The sequence below is a fragment of the Mus musculus genome, chromosome 2, assembly GCF_000001635.26.
Source record: "Mus musculus strain C57BL/6J chromosome 2, GRCm38.p6 C57BL/6J".
NCBI classification, from domain to species: Eukaryota; Metazoa; Chordata; class Mammalia; order Rodentia; family Muridae; genus Mus; species Mus musculus.
In genome coordinates, this window is record NC_000068.7 from 164810897 (window position 1) to 164829798 (window position 18902).

The following is an 18902-nucleotide window of genomic DNA, read 5'->3' on the forward strand; positions in this document are numbered from 1 at the left end:
TGTAAACTCAGCACTTGGGAGGCTAGGACAAGAATAGTGCCATGAGTTTGAGACCAGCCTCAGCAACATAATGAGTTCAAAGAGCCTGGGCTACAGGTAGTGTCCTGTCTCAAAAAAAAAAAAAAAGGAAGGCGATGTGAGAAGGCAAGGACCGTGGCTCAGTGGTAAAGCGAGGAACTTCTTTGAGCAAGGTCCTCGGTTTAATACCAGCACCACAAAGAGAAGGGGACAGGATGGTTTCATTTATGAACTGTGGGTGGCAGAACATTTGCCTGGCGCTCTTAAGGGACTAGGTTAAATACTCAGCACCACAGAAAAGAAAAACAAGAGAGGGAGGGAGAGGCAGCCTGGGAAAGCAGCCCAGTTGACTAGAATGCTTGCCTAGCATGCACAGAGTTCCGGGTTCTGTCTCTAGTTCCACATCAACCAAGTGTGGTGTACACTCCTATAAATCCAGCACTCGGAAGGCTAACACAGGGAATTACTGCAAGTGACAGGCTAGCCTGGGCTACAGTATAAGACCCAGCCTCAAAAACACTAGTGAATACATATATAAATGAAGTCAATATGGTACATATAATGGTATATATGTTTGAATGGCATATTGTATTACACTATTTTGTATAATAATTAGAAATATAAAATAAGCCGGGCGTGGTGGCACACGCCTTTAATCCCAGCACTCAGGAGGCAGAGGCAGGTGGATTTCTGAGTTCGAGGCCAGCTTGGTCTACAAAGTAAGTGGCAGGACAGCCAGGGCTACACAGAGAAACCCTGTCTCAAACCCAAAAAAAAAAAAAAAAAAAAAAAAAAGAACACTTGTTTTGTTTGTTTTTTCGAGAGAGGGTTTCTCTGTGTGGCCCTGGCTGTCCTGGAACTCACTTTGTAGACCAGGCTGGACTCAAACTAAGAAATCTGCCTGCCTCTGCCTCCCGAGTGCTGGGATTAAAGGTGTGCTCCACCACTGCCCGACTTTCTTTGTTTTGTTTTTGTGTTTTTTGTTTTTGGAAGAACACTTTTTTTGGTTTGTTTTGGTTTTATTATTTATTTATTTATTTATTTATTTATTCATTCTATGTAAGTACGCAGTAGCTGTCTTCAGACACTCCAGAAGAGAGAGTCAGATCTTGTTACCAATGGCTGTGAGCCACCATGTAGTTACTGGGAATTGAACTCAGGACCCTCGGAAGAGCAGTCAGTGCTCTTAACCACTGAGCCATCTCTCCAGCCCCAGAATAACACTTGTTATCTGTGCAAAAGATCCAGGTTTGATTCCCAGCTCACAACCATCCATGACTCCAATTCCAGGGGATCCAGCCTCTTCTGGCCTCCAGGGCACTGCATGCATGTGGCACACAGCCATACATGCACACAGAACATCCACATATAATGTAATAAAATAAGATTGAAATAGATATCAATTAGAAATTTCCATTTTTGGAAATTTGTTTTTGTATTCTATTTATGTGGAGGTAAAAGGGAAAACTTTTGGGTGTATTTCTCTCCTTCTACCATGAGGCTCCCAGGGATGGAAATCACCTCAGCCATCTCACTGGCTCCCTAGTTAGAAAAGTCCCCAGGTTCATGTGGCAAAGAATTTACGAATGGAGACTTCAGCCGGATGTGGTGGTGCGTATCCTTACCTCCTTACTAGGGCTCTGTGAGTTCAAAGCCAGCCTGATCTATATAGAGAGCTCCAGGTAAGCAGGACTACACAGTGAAAGCCTGTCTGGAAAACAGACAGTCAAGACTTCTTCAAGCCCAGTTTGTAAGAGACCCTCTTGCAGGTCATGGCAGCAGCTGGTGAAGGAGAGAATATGGAGACCGCGTTTTCTTGGTTGGCTGCCCTTCGTTCCTGTGCTTTTTACTGTAATTGGGGCTGTTTTGTCTTTGTTAGGTTTTGTGTGGTTTTGCTTTTGAGACAGAGTCTCACTGTGTGGCTGGCCTGGAGCTCCATGTAGAACAAGCTGGACTTGAACCTGAGGGACACTCTTCACTCTGCTTCTTGAATGCTGGGATTACAAGCACCCACCACGGTGCCCAGCAGGAGAGCCGGGGTTTGTTGCTGTTGAGTTCGAGGACAACTGGGCTGCATTGTAAGTTACCCTGGCCTGTAATGAATTTTCCAGTGAGTAACCTCCAGCCTTCAGTGGTTCATTGGCCTATATAAAGACACTTATCGTTTTGAAAACTAAAAGCAATTTAGGCATATAGACCAGGAAGCAGGACAAAGGCCAAGTACATATTTCCTAGTAACACAAATCTATCAAGACTTCTGTTTTTATTTTTCTCTAAGACAACTCTATCAAGTGAGAAAGTCTGTGATTTTTTTTTAATGCACTTTACAGACTGAGCCTGCCCCAGCCCCTCTGTTTGGGAGTTTATGTTCTTTAGAGTCCATGAGACACTCCAGCGATTCTGTGCATTGCTCTCCAGTTCAGTAACTACCCTTTTCAAACAAGTTGTCTGGAATTACATATTCCAGGTTCTATGCTAGGAAGTTTAGACTTGTTTTTGTAAGTATTTGTGTGAGCATGTGTTTTTGTGTGGGTTCCTCTGTCCACTGCACGTGCTGAAGCTAGAAGGCTACCTTGGGTCGCTCTGAGCTAGGATTCACAGTACATGGGTGCTGGGGTCTGAACTGCAACCCTCATCAGGCACTATTTACCCCTAACTTCGTCTCTGTCTCTGTGAGAGGACACTGTGACCAAAAGCAGCTGGAGGGGGAAAGTGTTTCTTTCCAATAGCAGCAGCTCTACAGTCATCACAGTGTGTTGTTAAGTCAGGGCAGGAGGTCAAGGAGTGACCCTGGAGGACAGAGCTGATGCAGAGGCCTGCTCTTCAGGGCCTGCTCAGTCTGCTGTCTTCCACCATCCAGGAACACCTGTTCAGGGTAGCAGCACCCACAGTTCATGGGCCTTTTCATATCAATCATTAATCAAGAAAATTTACTGCAGGTTTGCTGCCTGCAGTCCAATTTTATGGAGGTATTGTCTCAGTTAAGAGCCTCTCTTCCTCGTCCAGTATGGTGTCTCACTCCTTTAATCCCAACATTCAGGAAACAAAGGCAGGTGGATCTCTGAGTTTGAGGTCAACTTGGTCTCTATGGCAAGTTCCAGGACAGGGAGGGCTACACTGAGAGACTGTCTCCACAAAGAAAAAAAATCCCTCTTCCCAGATGTATCTGGGTTTGTGTCAAGTTGGCAAGGTTCTTGCCCCGCTCTGCTTCTTTTGAGGTATCTCTGCCTACCCGAGGCTAGCTGTATTGTCCTGCTTGGCTTTGAATTTCCAAGGCTTGTGTGAGAGGGCATCAGATCCCCTGGAACTGGATTTAGTAATTATTGTGGGTGCTAGGAACTGCAAGAGCAACTGACCACCTGTTGTAGGATTTATCTAATCCCAATCTAGGAGTGTCTACCCCACCTTTGATCATTCAGATCCCAGATTAAAAAACACACACAACTTTTATCACTTACAATAAGCCTTAAACAGCACACGTCCTGGGCAGATATCTCCCCTCTATGCTGTTAGAATCTACTTTCTTATAGATAACCCTGAGTTACTAATTACTGCATTTCATCTGTCGTCTCCAACCCCCCAAACCTAGGGGCCCTGAACCCCACCTATGTCTCTTCTACCCAGCTATTGGCCATCAACATTTTTATTTACTCATCAGAAATAACTTGGGGCAAGGTCACATAGTGTCACTTGGGTCTGCATGTACACTCTCCCTGTCTTGAGAAACCAGTATTAGCATTAAAATAGAAGCAGCCTCATGCCAACCCACTGCAGCCACCTCCCCAGCCCCTATCCTGTAGTATTCTCATTTTTTTGTTGTTGTTTTGTTTTTGTTTTTGTTTTTGTTTTTGTTTTTTTGAGACAGGGTTTCTCTGTATAGCCTTGGCTGGCCTGGAATTTCACTCTATAGACCAGGCTGGCCTCGAACTCAGAAATCTGCCTGCCTCTGCCTCCCAAGTGCTGGGATTAAAGGCATGTACCACCACCTCCCAGCTTATAGTCTCAGTTTTGTTTTTTGTTTTTTTTAAAGATTTATTTATTTATTTATTTATTTATTATATGTAAGTACACTGTAGCTGTCCTCAGACACTCCAGAAGAGGAAGTCAGATCTCGTTATGGATGGTTGTGAGCCACCATGTGGTTGCTGGGATTTGAACTCCTGACCTTCAGAAGAGCAGTCTGGTGCTCTTACCCACTGAGCCATCTCACCAGCCCAGTCTCAGTTTTTAAGGTAAACTTTTATTCAGCTCTTTTTTTTCTTATTAATTTCTATAAAATATTTCTACAATACCTTTTTGTTTTATGTGTGTGTTGAGAGAGGGGAATTGGACTGTTTCTTTATGTACTACATAACCCACCCAAACTGGCCCTGAATTCCTGACAGTCCTGCTTCAGCCTCCTGAGTGCTGGAAATTGTCATGTGCTACTACACCCAGTCAGTTTATTGGATCCTTTAGTCCTCAGTTAACTAACAACTAACTTAAAATTGCTTAGGAGTTGCTACTACGTAGTTCAGAGTGAGCCTGCAAATGTGATCGTGTCTCTGGCCGGGCTCTTTGCATCCTTCAGTTCTACATCCTCAAGCCTGAGGTCTCCCCACATGACACGACACAAATGCAGAAGTCACACCCAAAAGAGGAGCCCTTCCTGGGCTTCCTGTTGTAGCTCTTTCTCCATAATTGGACAAGTGTCCTTGCCCAGTCTTTACAACGTTACCTTAATTGGCTTAAGTGACTGTTGCTGCTCTAAGCAAGTAGCTGTGTTGGGGAGGAACAACAACATGGATAAAACTGGCTCTTTTTGGCAGGGAGACTGGAGGATGTTGGGTTGACAAGCAACAGCTTTTGGATTAGATGAAATTATGATTGTGTCCGTCCCCCTCCACACACACACACAAACATGTCAGGAGGTGGGTAGGCTCTGGGATGCCCCTCACACACATGTCAGGAGGTGGGTAGGCTCTGGAATGCCCCTCACACAGCAAAACCATTGGCCTCTCAAGCCTCTGATCTAAAGTGGCATAGTTCTCACATATACTGTCCGCGTAACCGCCGCCGTGCACCGTGGAGATAGCCATTATAGTGCACTCTAGTGACTAGTGATAAGGGAAGCATCTGTCTATTTTCAGAACAAGTACAAACTGGTTTTGTTTCTCGTTTTTTGGTTGTATTGGGGATTAAACCTAGGGCTTCATACAATCAAGATAAGGAGGGTTCTACCACTGAGCTGTATAGCTCCATACTTTTTTTGTTTTGGTTTGTTTTGGTTTTGGTTTTTCGAGACAGGGTTTCTCTGTGTAGCCCTGGCTGTCCTGGAACTCACTCTTTAGACCAGGCTGGCCTTGAATTCAGAAATTCTCCTGCCTCTGCCTCCCTAATGCTGGGATAAAAGGCATTCGCCACCACTGCCTGGCTATTTTTGTTTGTTTTTGAGACAGAGTCTTGCTTTCTAGTCTAGACTAGCCCATGATTCCCTATGTAGCCCAGGCTGGTGTCAAACATGTGTTAGTCTTTCTGCTTCAGTTTCCCAAGTGCTGGGACCACAGGCATAGTCTCCATACCACCATTAGATTTTCGGTTGGTATGTGTACAGTATGTGTAGGCAGTAGGGCATTCGTGTGTATGGATCAGAGGACGACTTTGTAAAGTTCTTTACTTGATGAGCTATCTTGATTAGAGAGCTATAAGGGCTTGTTGAACCTAACCAATGTGGTCAAGGTCAGGTAAGGATTGGGAACTCAGAGACAAATTTTTTTTAAAGAAAATGAGCGCCAGGCGTGGGGGCCCACACCTTTAATCCCAGCACTCGGGAGGCAGAGGCAGGCGGATTTCTGAGTTCGAGGCCAGCCTGGTCTACGGAGTGAGTTCCAGGACAGCCAGGGCTATACAGAGAAACCCTGTCTCAAAAAACCAAAAGAAAGAAAGGAAGGAAGGAAGGAAGGAAGGAAGGAAGGAAGGAAGGAAGGAAGGAAGGAAGGAAAATGAGCAAAATAATGGCTAACTAGTTAGACTGTAGACAAGCAAACTTGGTTCAGACCTCAGATGTGCTGGTATTGGCTAGCAGAGTAAATCTTAGATGCTCATACTCCATATAGATCCCCCTTATAGCCATCTCCCTCTGTAAAATGAGGACAAACTAGAATTCTTGCTAGTGTGAACTTAGCAGGATCTTCTATGCATGTAGTGACACTGGGGCAGCATCTAAAGTCTTGTTGTGCACATAGTAGGTACAGGTTAGAGTCAGGCCGCTGGCAGAATAGCAGCCTCGCTGTGCAAAGGCCTAGGTTCAATCCCTAGCACAGTGGGAAAGAAAAGAAGGGAGGAAGATGCTGGGCAAGGCCGTCGTGCCTGGAATTCAGCACTCAGTAGGCAAAGACAGGAAGATGGCCATGAAGTGAGGCCCTGTTCCCCACCCCCAAAGATAGAAGCAAGGAAAGGAGGGAATCTGGATAAAGAATGAGAAGGAAGAATTCAAAGAATGCCCAGGACTCCAAGCTGACTGTGTAGTAGAGTTAGGAATAGGGAAAAAAAGCTTTGTGGTTGGCAATGGCTTCCGGAAACTGTCACTAAATACACAGCAATCGATGTAATCAGATGACTAGAGGGGGGCTAAGATGTTGAGCTAGCAGAAGGGTAGGACCTGGCTTTCTAGAAAAGATGATGGCTCCGTGCATCCTGAACGGTGAATGTGCTCTGAGATGAAGAGTGGGAGGGTCTTTCAAACAAAGGGACAAACATAAGCCACTGCCAGAAGACACTTTATAGTGGGCACCAGAAGCCATGGGCAGTGTGTTGTCCTAAGACACAAGAAGGCGGAGAAGGGTGGGAACTAAGATTCTTTGGTCCTTACGTGCTGGCCTGGACTGCTCCAAGCCCTTCCTGACCAAAACTAGAGATGGCGCCACCTCTGCACTGTGCTCATAACAGACACAGATGTTCTCAGCCCCAGGCCCCTCCACCTTGTTATCATAAGACTGACATATCCTGTTTTCCTAAACTTGCCCCACAGGGTGGGCGAACTGGACCAGCTGGATGAGTGTTTGGAAAAGAGTAGGCGGAGCTCCCAGGCTGCCTGTCAAGCTAGAGGCTGAGAGTTCTTTTCCCTTCTCCTTGGGGTTTCAGCTGGGCCACTCCCTGAGGAGGCAGGGGTGTGGCCCATCCCACCCACTGGTGGCCCTTGACTCATTCATCCACTATATCTCTGATAAGCATCTTCTAAAGGTGCAGCATTGTGTTAAGTCTGAGGAGCACATTGAGGAATGATTTAGTCTTGGCACATGAGACATCCCCACTAAATGTTGCTGGGTATGGGAACTGCAAAAGCAGCTGGCTTTAGCTCTAGCATAAACAAAAGCCCAAGGCAGGCTCTGGGCTAGATGTTTTAGCTGTGGTTCATTTAGTCTTACGATAAGCCTAATGAGCTTGTCCCGTTTTACAATGGGCATACTGTATCCACAGAGGTGAAGAGGCTTCCTGGTGGCAGCCAGGATTTAAAAAACTCAACTTGGCCTGCAGTGTTTCCCATTTTACCTTTACTTGTATTGATATCGTCAGGTCTGTAAGACCTCTTAATCAAATACAGTAAATCAGATTCGAGAGTACTGGATCTTAGGGTCATTCATAAAGGTTGATGAGAAGGAAGAACCCCTTTTTAAAATAGATTTATTTATTATTATATCTAAGTACACTGTACCTGTCTTCAGACACACCAGAAGAGGGTGTCAGATCTCATTACGGGTGGTTGTGAGCCACCATGTGGTTGCTGGGATTTGTACTCAGGACCTTCGGAAGAGCAGTCAGTGCTCTTACCCACTGAGCCATTTTGCCAGCCCAAAAGAACCCTTAAGCCCAGGAGTTGAATGGAATGAGAGAGAGAGAGAGAGAGAGAGAGAGAGAGAGAGAGAGGAGAGAGAGAGAGAGAACGCAGATAATTTGATGACTATCCCCTTGGAATTACCCTTCTCCATCCAGAGTGCTGAAGCTACAGGAGGGAGTCTTTCTTAGATGTTCACTCTCTCCATCACAGACCCCAAAACATAGACACCTGAGAACATGGCCATTTCTCCTTACAGGAACAATCAGAAATGTTCTCTCCTACGAATGAGCCCAGGCACATGCTATCTCCAGAGGACCCTGGAGAGCTCAGTGGGCAGTCCTGGCCCTCAGAATGTTGCTGTGGAGGTTAAGACAATAGTGTCCCGAATGAAGGAAAAGGATTTTGGTTTTTTTTGAGAAAAGGCCTTGCTGCATAGGCCTAGAGTCGTCCTAGAGCCTAGATCCTCGTGCCATGGCCCCTGGTGCTCAGACTAGATATTGCACAGTTAGGACTGGCTAAGCAAGCAGTGACTAGCTGAGCCCTCCACTGCTGGTGTCAGCTTCCCCTTACATCCTGCATCAGAGCGGGTTGTTGGCAGCAAAAAATGGCAACAGACAGAATGACAGTAATTGGGCCTTTAGGCCAGGTATAGTACATAGCTCACTTTTGTAACCGCAGTTCATGGGAGGTAGAGCCAGCAAGGCTGTGGCAAGTTCAAGGCCAGCTGGGACTACATCATGAGCTCCCTTCCACTCCCCAAACTAAAAAAAAAAAAAAAAGAACCAACACAAATACAAACAAATAGATAAGCTTGTAGAAGAAACTAAGGGGTGTTGTAATAGGGACAGTCTTGAAGGGGGAGCCGAAAGTGCTGTGACTACAGAGTCACTGCACATTCTTCTCCTCACACTCTAGACGGCTTTGTGGTCTCTAAGAAATGTATTGGTCAATATAAATGGCTACCAGGTCTTATCTTACAAGAGGGGCAACCAGCACCTTTCTCATTGTCACCTCTACCTTCCCTAGATATGTGCAGGTGAAATTTGTCTGTATTCGGACGCAGTCAAACAGGAAGAAAACTCGGAAGGTGGACAGGTGTCCAGCGTATCTGCTGCTGCAATACAACGAGACTCTAGATAGACTGTTTATCAGTGAGTTGAATACCCAGCACATTCATGCTGACTCTAATGCTTCTGGAGGAATCCCTGCTAGCAAGCCTCAGGCAATATGTCTACACAAACTCCCGCCGGTGCAGCTCAGCATCAGGAAAGACCTTGATACAGCAGAGAAGCCCTCAGTAGAGCCGTCATTTTGCCTCGATAAGATACACAAGCCCTCAAATCCAGAACAGGAGGGCATCAGTCCTTCTGATATGGCCAAGATAGCAAAAGTGATGAAGAACTTTCTTACCGTGGACGAGGGCTCAATGGCCTCCTTCAGTGTGGGCACCAGCCAAGACCTAGACCGACTCAGCTTCCAGAGCAGCAAGATGAGTGACCTGTTCGCCCGATTCCCAGAGACACTCTTGCTGCACCGGGTGGAAAACAGCCAGGGCCATATTCTGTATGCTTTCTTGGTGGAGAACAAGGAGCGAGAGAGTCGAGTGGTGCACTTCGCTGTGCTCAAGGCTGAGACAGCGCCTTCTGTGGCCAAGATGCTCAATATCTTTACAGAATTCAACTCTGATTGGCCCAAGGTCAAGATGGTCTTTGTGGACCCTTCATTCCCTCACCGAGCGATCTTACAGGAGATCTTCCCCTCTGCCCGCACTCTCCTCTCTATCTACCACACCACTCGTCTCTTGGAGAAGAAGTTACACCAGAGTTCAGTAAATGCGTCTTTTAAAAGGCTCATGAAAGAAGCTCTGCGGGAAGCTGTGTTTGTCTCTTCTGATGCAAGCCTAAAAAATCTCTGTGAGATGTCCCAAGTCCTACTAGATGAGGAACTCTTCAGTTTCCTCCAGGCCCATTGGTTCTCCTGTGAACTGCTGTGGTACATACATGTGAGGAAGGGCCTGCATGCATGTAACACCTACATGGACAGCCTAGACATAGTCACCAGCAAGGTGTCAAGCCTCTTTCGGGAACAGCGGTCTCTGCTGGACTGCATCCTTCACTTTGTGGATTACATAGACTTCTTTAATACCAAAGGTCTGAAGAGCTTGCCCACAAATGCTCCCAAGTTAAGGAGAACTCGGCTCCCAAGCACGCCTCCAAGGCCCAAGAAGCCTTTTAGAATTTGTGGTGGGGGTGACACCAGGCTCCCTGTGGAAGAGGTAGAAGAGACAAAGGCAGACTCAGCACAGTCTCAGTTGCCACAGCCCCAGGATCAGTCCTCCAAGGCTGGCATGCTAGACATCTTGCACCAGAGTGGCTCTGAACTAGCCTACAAGTTGTGTCATAATGAGTGGGAGGTGGTACAGAATTCCACCCACCTGGTAGACGAGGCCGGCTCCTCAGTGGCTGTTCAGCTGCTAGAGAACTCACACCAGGTGAGCAAAGATGGCTGTAGCTGCAGCTGCTCCTTTCAACAGTGCTACCATCTGCCATGCCGCCACATTTTGGCTCTGTTGCATACCAGCCAGCAGCCAGTAGGGGAAGCCATGGTGTGCTGCCGGTGGCAGAAGAAATACCAGCACCTCCTTGACCCCAATGGGGAGCTGCAAGACCGTGGAATCATCCCAAACACAGATCAGCCTGAAAAGCAAGGTCAGAACCACATGATTCGGGACCTAAGCAGGGAGCTGGCAAACCTGCTGATGCAGACCGAGGGGCCAGAGCTGGAGGAGCGCTGCTCCACCCTGCGCAAGATTGTGGACATCTGGGCAGACCCCTATCAGCTGCCTGAGTCCAGTCAGCAGCCAGTTGACTTCAGAGACGTGGGCTGCCTCCCTTTCCTCTGGGGAAAGCTAGAGGAAGCAGACAGCCCCCCTCTTGCTGAAGCCATGGTTCATGATTGAAGTGTTTGTACTAGTGAACCCATCTCAGAACCACCTTGGGACAGTTCAAAGTGGTGGGTCAGACTGTAGGTCAGTATTTTTATCAGTGTCTTCCTAGGTAAGGGCTAAGAAGATCTTAAAACTCGGGGGAGAGGGACTCCACTGTGACAATCCTTTGACCCTGCCTCATTTCAGCCCTACCTTTGGCGTTCTGTAGACACCTTGTTCATTGTTCAAAGCCAAAGTTATTCCATATGAAAGGGCATGCTCCTTTCTTCCCAGCCTACACAGACGAACCCTTGCCCAGGTTAGGATAAACACAATGGGCCCGGAAAGGAGCTTTGTGTCCAGAGACAGAGGGGGAGGAGGGTAGCCCTTGATTGTCAACTGTTGCTGCTCTTTAGAAAATACCTGTTACGTATTTTTATTCACACTAATAAAGTCGGTTTTTGTTTTGTTTCACGTTTGTGTTTTTTGAGACGGGGCCTCATGTAGCCCAGACTAGCGGCCTCAAAACGTTGTCATTTTAAAGGAACCATGAATGTTGTCTAATGGGGTACTTGACATTCAGAGGGTTAGTAATGCACCCCCATACTCTGCCCTCTTCCTACCAACCTATCCTACAACACAGATGGTAGCTTGTCTTGTTCATTCTGTCCTGTCAGGGACCAGGAGGAAAGACCGACCTAAATCCTAGATTTTACTGCAAGCCACTTGCTGGGACGCTGTGGGCAAATTCCTAATTTAAACTTTTTAATTTTATTTTCGAGAGAAGCCTAGCCTGGAACTTGATGTAGACCAGGCTGGCTTCTGCTTCCCCAGTGCTAGGATTAAATACGTGTGACACCACACCCAGCTGTTTAAGACTTGGTCCTACTAGGTTGCCTGAGTTAGCTTCAAATTCTTGATCCTATCTCAGACCCTGAATAACCGGAATTACAAGCCTCAGTTTCTCCACAAGGCAAAGAATGCAGGATTACATTTGCACCTTTTTCCACCATTCTGTATCTACGGAGCTTGACAGCTCGATAGCCGACAAACTAAATGTTGTCCGTATAAAACACTGCTCTTTTTTATTTTTATTTTGGCCTTTAAAAGGTGCCGCCTTTCCAGCCCCCTAGACCGAAGGGAGGCTTCGCCCTCGGGCGGCCTGTTCCGGGCTTGAACATCCTTCCACAAGCTCTCATTGGTGATTTCTGGCCGAGCCTCTGTAACCCTGGCAACAGCCCCGTCCAGGAGCTGCCAGTCCAGGATTGGTCCGTAACTCCCAAGTTCCACAGCGAGCTCCTTTGGTCTGAGTCATTGTGAAGCTGGCGTGGTGATTGGCGAGGCTGGACGTCAGTCAGTCGGAGGCGGGCCCAGTGGGAGGAATGGCTGCCGCGTCTGCCGGTGCGCGAATGGTCTCGGCCGTGGAGGCGTGAAGCCGGGTCTCAGCGACTAGTGCATTCAGCTTCCACCAGTGGAAGGTGGATTTCGGCTCCGCTGGGCTTGAACACGAACCTCAGCCTTCCGCGTCCCCCACCGGTGTTCAGGTGAGGTCAGAGGCCGCCTTCCCTTCCTGATCCATAATTTGGGACTCTATAGGATGCCATCAGGATCTGGAGCCAAAGCTCGGCTTCCAGCTGTTGTAATGATGGACAGATAGCCTATGCTTTCTACCTCAGTCTTTCATGTGTCTTTGAACCTGAGTCTTTCATCGGCGAAATGGGGACAGTGAATGGAGCCAAATGGGAAACATTTGCATAAAGCATTACATCCAATCAGGATATGTGTAGGCGCAGGAGAGGTTACACACATGCTAGCCCCCTTAAAGTGAAAGGAATTGCCGGCCAGTGGTGGCGCATGCCTCTAATCCCAGCACTTGGGAGGCAGAGGCAGGCAGATTTTAGAGTTCGAGGTCCACAGAGTGAGTTCCTGGACAGCCAGGGCTATACAGAGAAACCGTCTCGAAAAAAGCCAAAAGAAAAAAATAAATAAAGTGAAAGGAATCAAGTTTCAGAGAAGGCAATTGGCTTGCTCAATATTTCACAGCAAATTTTGAGCAGTTTTTTTTTCCTGGTATATACCAGGACCAAAGAAAAAGTTGGTAAGAATTATAAGAATTTGTGAACAGAAAGGCCATGCAAATATTTAGAATGATTTTTAAAAAAGAATTAAATGTTGACACATGCCTTATTTGCAGCACTTGGAAGCTGAGGTGAGAGGATTGCTGTGGACAAGTCAGAGCTACACAGCAGAATCCTTCTGTAGAAAAAGAAGGTCCACATGCCATATGGGTTTTTTTGTTTTGTTTTTTGAGACAGAGGGGTACTCTGTGTAACAGCCCTGGCTCGCCTAGAACTCACAGAGATCAGCCTGCTTCTGCCTCCCAAGTGCTAGGATTGGCCATGTGTTTTCAATCCTCTATACTGCCAGTGAGCTATTATGATCTCCTATTGTCTAGAATGACCTTGAACTGACCCTGCTGCCTCCACCTCCCAGGTGCTGGGATTACAGGTGTTGGTGCCACACCCAATTCCCTAGTTCTTTTGTTTGGTTGGTTCGGGATTTTTGCATGCATGAGTGTGTGGTGGTTGTTAGGGGTTTTGTTTTTGTTTTTTGTTTTTTTAAGACAGGTTCTCTCTAAATTGCCTGTGCTGGTCTTGAGCTGATCCAGTGACGCCTGGTGACGCTTCTGTCTCAGCATTTTAGGTAGCTTAGATCACAAAGGTACACCACTGCATGTGACTTCCTGCCCTTTTTAGTTCCTGGGCTGGCTTGTTATTTATCCCTCATATCCGGGGAAATCTCCCTCAGTGTCCCACTGTAGCCCATGTGCCTTGCCCTCCGCAGCATGCTCTCTGGCCTCTTTCTCATTTTTATGGTTTTTATAATCAACCAATGTGTCCTTATGTGCTTGTTGTATATCTGCCCCTGGAAGATATATAGTGTTTGATAAGTGTTGAGATATTGTCCAGATAGATAGTTAAAAACCCAGGTACCTACTCTCTTAAGTGTCTCTTCCTTTCCCTAGGCCCATCCAAAACCGTACCTAAAACTACAGTCTAGCTTCAAGCATCAAATTACGTGGCACTTGAGAAACGTAGTGCTTCCCTGACGGCCGTCGATCTTGCAGAGGAAGGATCCTAGCCTGGGCTTTAGACGCTTGCCAGCAGCACTCCATGGCCCTCACGATGCTGAATGGTCTACTCATTAAGGACTCCAGCCCACCTATGCTGCACCAGATTAGCAAGACTCCTCAGCTAGATGCCTTCAACTACCAAAGCTGCTTCATGCAAGACCTCTTTGCTCATTTCCCTGAGGTCTTATTTATCCACCGGACCTATAACCCAAGAGGCAAGGTGTTGTACACCTTCCTGGTAGATGGACCCCGGGTCCAGGTTGAGGGTCCTCTTGCCCGAGCTGTGTACTTTGCCATCCCTACCAATGAAGATGCCAGAGGCCTGGCCCAGATGTTCCAGGTGTTCAAAAAGTTTAACCCAGCATGGGAGAGAGTCAATACCATCCTGGTGGACCCCCACTTCCTCCTGCTGCCCACCCTGACCATGGAGTTCCCCACCGCTGAGGTCTTGCTCTCTGCCTTCCACATCTGCAAGTTCCTCCAGGGTAAATTCTATCAGCTGCCGTTGGAGCAGCCTGTCCAGAGGCTGCTTCTGTCCTCCCTGCAGAGCACGATGTGCTCAGCCACAGCTGGCAACCTGAGGAAGCTGTACACGCTCCTGAATAACTGCATCCCCTCCAGCAGGCTGCCGGAGCTCCACTCACACTGGCTGCTCAATGACCGCATCTGGCTGGCCCACCGCTGGAGGAGCCGCGCCCAGAGCAGCCGCTACTTCCAGAGTCTGGAGATCATGGCCCACATCCTCAGCCAGTTTTTTGGCACCACCCCATTTGAGAAACAGGGTATGGCGTCTGTGTTCCGATACATGCAGCAGAACTCTTCGGACAAAGCCAGCCTCAGCCTGGCCGAGACACCCCAGGACAGTCACACTCCTTCAGAGGCCAGCGCTGAAAACCCCAACACAGAGCAGTTGGTGGAAGCCCGTATCCAGCACTCCCTCAACGCCATCTGCACGGGGCCAGCCGCCCAGCTTTGCCTAGGCGAGCTTGCGGTCGTCCAGAAATCCATGCACCTCATTGGCTCCGGCTCCGAGAAGATGAGCATCCAGATTCTGGAGGACACGCACACCGTCCAGCCCCAGCCCCCCGCCAGCTGCAGCTGCTACTTTAACCAAGCCTTCCACCTGCCCTGCCGCCACATCCTAGCCATGCTCAGTGCCCGCCAGCAGGTACTCCAGCCCGACATGCTGCCCGCTCAGTGGACCTCGGGCTGTGCCTCCAGTCTAGACAGTATCCTAGGCAGCAAGTGGAGTGCCAGCCTGGATAAGCACCTGGCTGTGACTCTGCTCACTGAAGAGGTGGGTCGGCTCTTACAGCACTGCAGCGAGGAGGAGTTCGAGCGTCGCTACAGCACCCTCCGGGAACTGGCCGACAACTGGATCGGCCCTTATGAGCAGGTACAGCTCTAATCACGTGTACACGCCCAGTACTAGGAACTGAACCCAGAGGAGTCGACGGGTTAGGCAGGCTCTACTACTGCCTCTTTTTATGTCTTATTCTGAGATAGCCTCTCACTAGGTTGCCCAGGCTACTCTTGAACTCACTCTGTAGACAGGCTGGCTTTGAACTTGTGAGTCTCCTAGCTAACCTGCAGAGTAAGTGGGATTATAGCCTGAGTCAGTAGGCTCAACTTCTGATTGTATTTGTGCTCTGAGTTCACACACATACGAGCATTCACGTCCTTCCCTCTGTGCTTGCTTCCAAAGGCTTCTGCTCTGCCCCAGCCTCTTGTCTAGAACGTGTCAGGGAGTCAGAAAATCCTTTCTGCTAAGGGCTCAGTAGTAAATATGTAGGCTTTGATGGCCAAATACAGTCTGCTGTGCATTCTGGCTTCATTTTTGACAACTGAAAAGGAAAAATGATTTGTAGCTCCAGAAATTTCTGGAAACAGGTGATTCCTTAAGAGAAATAGTGGGTGGTGAGGCTGAAGGTTCTGTGTTGGTAACTCCTGCTCACCCGTGATGTGATTCACCTGACACTGGCCCTGGAGCCTCCCCACAAAGGCAGAGACTATGGTGAGGCCGTCAAGCTTCCCAGTTCTCCTGTCCCACCTGGGATCAATAAAGTGAATGTCCTGTCCCCACTCGTGTCTTGTCTGGTTTATGCGTGGTCCTTTTGTGTCACGCACCCTGAGAGTGCTGACTCTGTTCTCAATTTACCTGCTGTAGTTTTCAGGCCTGGTTCTTCCTTCACTACCAGTGAGACTCCAAGAAAACGCTCTCTAAGCTTCAGCTCATCTGTAAAGGGGGCGTCCTCACAGGGTTGGCTGGAGTAAAGAATGGGTTTCTGTTTGCTCGTTCAAGTGTTCATTTCCCATCACTTGCCTTCAGTCCCATCTCCCTTCAGCAAGCTGGGACACAAGGCAAGAGGAAAATCCATACTGTCTAGGACTTCAGACAAGAAAATTTCCTCTGCTCCCCCAATAGGGCTTCCTCCTTAGGTATCTTGACTTAATCTGCTCAGGTCTGTGGTGGTATGAAGAACTTCCTGCGGTGCAGTTGGTCAGGGTGGCTCAGTTACCCACACCCTCTTCCCATCCCTGCGAGAGCCATCCCCAGCCTTATCTGCACAAGAACCATACGGAGAAGCCGCCCTGTGTAGCTCATGCTATTTCATCTGACTACAAGCAGGAACCCCTCCTGGATCTCACTAAAGGCATCTGTCCAGAAGCCATGTGGGCATGGGCGTGGGCCTGCTCCCACTGCACCCCCTCCACAGCTCCCTCTGGCTCTGGATGGGCCATCATGAAAGCTTGAGCCGCCCGGATCAGGTCCTCTTCCCGCAGGCCTGGCACAGGCACGGTAGGTATGCCAGCGATCATCATGGCCAGGGTCAGGATGCAGATATCAGGTTGGGAGGCGGCCTCCTTCCCCCCTGCCTCGGAGGATATTGGCAGAACCCCAGGTGACAGCCCACACAGCAGCAGGGGCCGGGGCCTGCTAGGGCCACCCAGATAGGGAGCTCTGCTTCTGGAACAGGGGTCTGCCCAGCCCAGGCTCTCCAGCGGCCTCATGGGGGGCAATTTGGGACAGTATCGGTTGTGTTCCTTTCTCCGAGGAGTCTCCCAGCTAACACCCCCAGAGCAGCCCCTGGCTTCAGGCACTGCCAAGGTGGGGCCCCAGGCCTGGGCAGCAGGTGCCACCTGCTCAGCTTTCTGGCTCAGTGGTCCTAATCCACCAGGTGCCACCACCACTGGCTCTGCAGGACTATAGAGGCCAAGGGACGAACCCGAAGAAGCAGCCCCACCTGCAGAGACAAGAATGAAATGGAATGTTATTCTTGGTCTCTTGGAAGAAGAGGCCCTGAGGGGCAGGGCCTGGGGCCCGAGGCAATCAGAACCAGCCCTAGAGGATGCTCAGAGGTTGGGAATGTAAGCAATTACTTGTTTCCATAACTCCAGCCAATCCCAATTCTGCAGGTGATGGGGAAGTGTTTTAAGTGAGCGGGTGTGTAATTAGCAATTGGCAAGGCCTTTTGGATATCATTTCAAGAGGATTGATTCCAGGGTCAGCCCAAAAGCTTTCAGCAGACGCTCTGCCTCCCCAAAGCCAGGAAGCAAATTCATGTGGGATGCTCTGTTGTCCCCCCCATCTCCAGTTCCAGGAAGCCCTCTCACCTTGGCCAGAAGGCAGAAGACCCAGATGACTTTGTGGAGACACGAAGTAGGACATGGCTGCCCCAGAGTCCCTGTTTGTGAGGGAATAGCCCTATTCCTCCTGCCCTCGTCCCCAGTTTTCTACAGTGTCACCTCACAGTCACCTTTACACCCGGACCCTACCTCACAATACTAACCTGTTCATTTTGGAACATACATGTCACAATGGCAGGGGGATTAAATGGGCGCTGGACCAGGATCTGGAAGTTCCAGGATTTTGTCGTTATCTTGGTCAGGACCCACCTAGACAGGTGGGGTTTTTTGTTTGTTTGTTTGTTTTGTTTTGTTTTTTGTCTTGCTTTTTCTGGTGCTGAGGCTAGAACCCAGGGCTTTGCCAGTCTGAGGAGCGAACACTGCCTCAGAACTACATCCTTGCTGTGTGTGTTTTGTTTTGCTTTTTGTTGTGCTAGGGTTTGTTTGATTGGTTGGTTTTGTTTGTTGAGACAGGATCAAACTACTTAGCCCAGGCTGTCCAGGAGCCCAAAGGACAACTTCCTGGTCCAGGCCTGGCTCCTGCTGGCTGGGGTTACAAATCAGAAACCACCACGCCCAGCTTGTGCTTGCTTTTGTGGCTGGCCTCAAACCTCCATCTTCCTGTCTCAGCTTTCTACGTGTTAGGAATATAGGTGTGTGCTGCCACGCCTGACTCTACCTGGACAGTTTTGTAGCCTCAGTATCCTCATCTGCAAAATGGGAGTGATACTGGCCCCTGCCTCCCCAGGAGTTTCGATGGTGAGATGAGATGTCTCTGGAACCTCCTGATCACTGATACAGAGAAATGAGTTCCAAGTTTTTGTGTCTTGTGCTGTGAGTCAAGGTAGTAAATCACTTGCTACCATGGAAACCAAGCATGGGACACAGGCCTGTAACCCAGCACTCAGGTGGCAGAGGCAGGAGAATCAGAAATGCAAGGTCATCCTCCCTTCCTTTGGAAATCTGAGGGCAAACCAGGGACAGGTAACCCTGAGGAAGGTTTTGTTTGTTTGTTTGTTTGTTTGTTTTATAGTATTTGTTATAGTATTGGGTTGGTTTTTGGGCTTTTTTTGGGGGGGATTCCCAAGTGCTGGGAATAAAGGCGTGCACCACCACACCCGGCTTACTATTGTTTTTTAAATCATTTGCTGGCTCTCACACCTTTAATGGCAGCGCTCGGGAGGAAGAGACAGATAAATCTCAAGTTTGAGGCCATCCTGGTCTACAGAGCAAGTTCCCTATCAAATAAATAAATATGGGCCGGGCAGTGGTGGCGCACTCCTTTAATCCCAGCACTGGGGAGGCAGAGGCAGGCAGATTTCTGAGTTTGAGGCCAGCCTGGTCTACAAAGTGAGTTCCAGGACAGCAAGGCTACACAGAGA

The 18902-nt window shown here is 48.6% G+C and overlaps 4 protein-coding genes across 4 annotated transcripts in view; 2 read left to right on the top strand and 2 right to left on the bottom strand.

The window, feature by feature from the left end:
• Positions 1-9323, bottom strand: part of Acot8 (acyl-CoA thioesterase 8) — a 27452-nt gene extending 18129 nt beyond the window's left edge. Inside the window, exon 1 of the mRNA XM_006498831.4 lies at positions 9245-9323. The gene's annotated coding sequence lies outside the window, so the exon portion shown is untranslated. The remainder of the gene's footprint in view (positions 1-9244) is intronic.
• The window catches only part of Zswim3 (zinc finger SWIM-type containing 3), a 17014-nt gene extending 5783 nt beyond the window's left edge, over positions 1-11231 (top strand). The window contains exon 2 of the mRNA NM_178375.2: positions 8861-11231. Within this exon, the coding sequence (NP_848462.1) occupies positions 8861-10793 (1933 nt within the window). The 3' untranslated portion in view covers positions 10794-11231. The remainder of the gene's footprint in view (positions 1-8860) is intronic.
• A 558-nt stretch (positions 11232-11789) lies between these two features.
• Zswim1 (zinc finger SWIM-type containing 1) lies at positions 11790-15971 on the top strand. Its single transcript, NM_028028.2, has 2 exons — positions 11790-12304; positions 13786-15971. The coding sequence occupies exon 2, from the start codon at positions 13934-13936 to the stop codon at positions 15299-15301; it is 1368 nt and encodes a 455-aa protein (NP_082304.1). The 5' UTR covers positions 11790-12304; positions 13786-13933; the 3' UTR covers positions 15302-15971.
• Positions 15972-16485: 514 nt separating this feature from the next.
• On the bottom strand, positions 16486-17638 carry Spata25 (spermatogenesis associated 25). Its single transcript, NM_029370.1, has 2 exons — positions 17509-17638; positions 16486-17138 (listed from the first exon to the last, which is right to left on the bottom strand). Exons 1-2 carry the CDS (start codon positions 17561-17563, stop codon positions 16513-16515), a joined length of 681 nt encoding a protein of 226 aa, NP_083646.1. The 5' UTR covers positions 17564-17638; the 3' UTR covers positions 16486-16512.
• Positions 17639-18902: the final 1264 nt, after the last annotated feature.